Source organism: Lipotes vexillifer, unplaced genomic scaffold, assembly GCF_000442215.2.
Source record: "Lipotes vexillifer unplaced genomic scaffold, Lipotes_vexillifer_v1.1 scaffold1945, whole genome shotgun sequence".
NCBI lineage: Eukaryota > Metazoa > Chordata > Mammalia > Artiodactyla > Lipotidae > Lipotes > Lipotes vexillifer.
This window is the reverse complement of record NW_006772373.1, coordinates 105,514-107,505: the sequence shown is the minus strand read 5'-3', so window position 1 is coordinate 107,505 and position 1,992 is coordinate 105,514. Positions and strand designations below refer to the sequence as shown.

The 1,992-nt window shown below is 66.2% G+C and overlaps 1 protein-coding gene across 1 annotated transcript in view; it reads right to left on the bottom strand.

Moving 5' to 3' along the window:
- RNF150 (ring finger protein 150) overlaps positions 1–1,344 on the bottom strand; it is a 239,125-nt gene extending 237,781 nt beyond the window's left edge. The window contains exon 1 of the mRNA XM_007447438.1: positions 834–1,344. Coding sequence (XP_007447500.1) covers positions 834–1,344 — 511 coding nt within the window. The remainder of the gene's footprint in view (positions 1–833) is intronic.
- Positions 1,345–1,992: the final 648 nt, after the last annotated feature.

Here is a 1,992-nt window from a genome sequence, read left to right as displayed (position 1 = left end):
GGGAAAGAGCGAGTTTTAGGACGTCATGGACTTCTCATCCCGGCACCCTGCGACCACTACGAAAAGCTTATTCTTTCCACCCTGAAATCTCCTTCTCGCCATAAAGAAAACCTTCCCCATATTTCACCTCCCAAGCGGGCAAAGGATAATGCAACCATGCTCTTGGTGGCTTTTTGAGGATTGTTACTCTTTACCATCGTGGCCGCCTGTCAGCTCCTCCGGATGACAGCTTGGCAGAGCACAGGATTTTCGGTATTATTTATGACTCGCGTCAACCCAGCGGGCGGCGCGGGGCGGGGTCGGGGGAGCGGTACTCAATCTCCCACGAAGAGCTGAAACCCGACTTGAGCGAGTCGGCAGTGACGAGCGCCAGCACCAGTAACCCTACCCGCCTCCTGATACACAAACGCCGGCCTCAGGAGTATACCTGATGCACACACCCAAGTGAAGAGCTGAGTTATCAGATCTCCCGGTTCCAAACAGGTGCGGGGCCGCTCACTAGCCGAGAACAACATCCGAACCCTGCCCCCCACACCCCACCTACCAGATCCTCCTCGGAAAAGTTAGCCCCCCTCGGCCAACCTTCGTCCGAGTGGCGCGATGCTAATTGGAACGCATTCTCTGGTGCCCCCAATGCTGTTAGTCCTCTCTTCTTTGTAAACCCCACGAAGTGACGCAGAGCAAAACTTAGTAGGTCCGAGGAACAGAGACGCGTCTTTCGCAAAGCACGGACTTAGCAGGAAGGAGCTAGGAGGCAGGCGCTGGATCCTTCTCGGCGCCTCCATCCTCCTCTGGCTCCCCTCCCCCGCCCCGCGCCCGCCGGGGCCGCTTACCTGCGTGGGACATGGTGATGGTCTCGTTGGTGTTGGAGCCCACGTTGAAGATGACCACGGCGGAGGCGTTCTGCAGGAACGCGTTCCGGATCTTATCCCTGTACGTGCAGTTGCCCTTGGGGATGAGGGCTATCCAGTTCTTGCCGTGCGCCGGGGCGGCAAACTTGGTGTTGGGGTCGCAGGCCAGGCGGTCGTGGGCCGAGCTGGCCATGACCACCTCCCCGCGGGCGTCCTGCTTGGGCGAGTGCTCCCCGTAGCGCCCGCACTCGGTCTTCTCGGTGTGCAGCGCGGCGGTGGTGCCGCCGCCGCCGCCGCCGCCGCCGCCGCCGCCCGCCGCCCCGGCCCCGGGGTCCGGCGCGGGCTCGGCGTAGGTGATGTTCACGAAGGCGGTGTACCATTCTTCCTTCTCGGCCACGGTGAAGTCCAGGCAGAGCAGATGCACGAAACAAAAGGAAAGCAGCCATGTTGAGAGAGCCAGGCTGCGGCACGCTTGGATGAGAGACATTGCCATCTTTATCCGCCGGGGCCCCCTCCCCGCCCCCCGCGCGCTCCCCCCGCGCCGTCCCTCCTCCCCAGCCCCGGCCAACGCCTGGCCGGCCGCCTGTCCTCCTTCTCCCCCTTCTGCTCCTGCTCAGTCCCGGGCCCGAGGGGCCGCGGCCGGGACGCGCAGCCGCCGCGGGGACCGGCTTCCGAGCGAGCGGGTGGCGCCGGCCCCTTCCCTTTTCAGCCGGAGCACGGCGGTTGCATCTCGCTTCGCGGGCGCCGGCGGGCCGCGGGCGGAGGGGGCGCTCCGGGCTTGCGGCGGAGTCCGGCTGCCGAGCGTCCTGCTCCTTCGCCCGGCTTCTCCTTCTCTCATAGGGGTGGCAGGGGGCCCGGGAGCGTGCGGGGTGGCGGCCCGGCGCCCTGCAGCCCCGGCGGGGGCGGGCGCGGCTGCTCCGAGCCCGGGGTGCCGGCGAGGAGTCCCGGCTGCCGTTGCCGAGCGCTGGGGCGTGCGGGTCGGGCTGGAGGCGCGGCGGCCGCCCCTGCTGTGCGCCGGGTCCCTCAGGCTGCGCCCGGCACACACTTGCCGCAGCGGGAGCAAGCCGGCAGAGAAGAGTACGCGGTCCGTGTGTGTGTGTGTGTGTGTGTGTGTGTGTGTGTGTGTGTGTCTGTATACGTT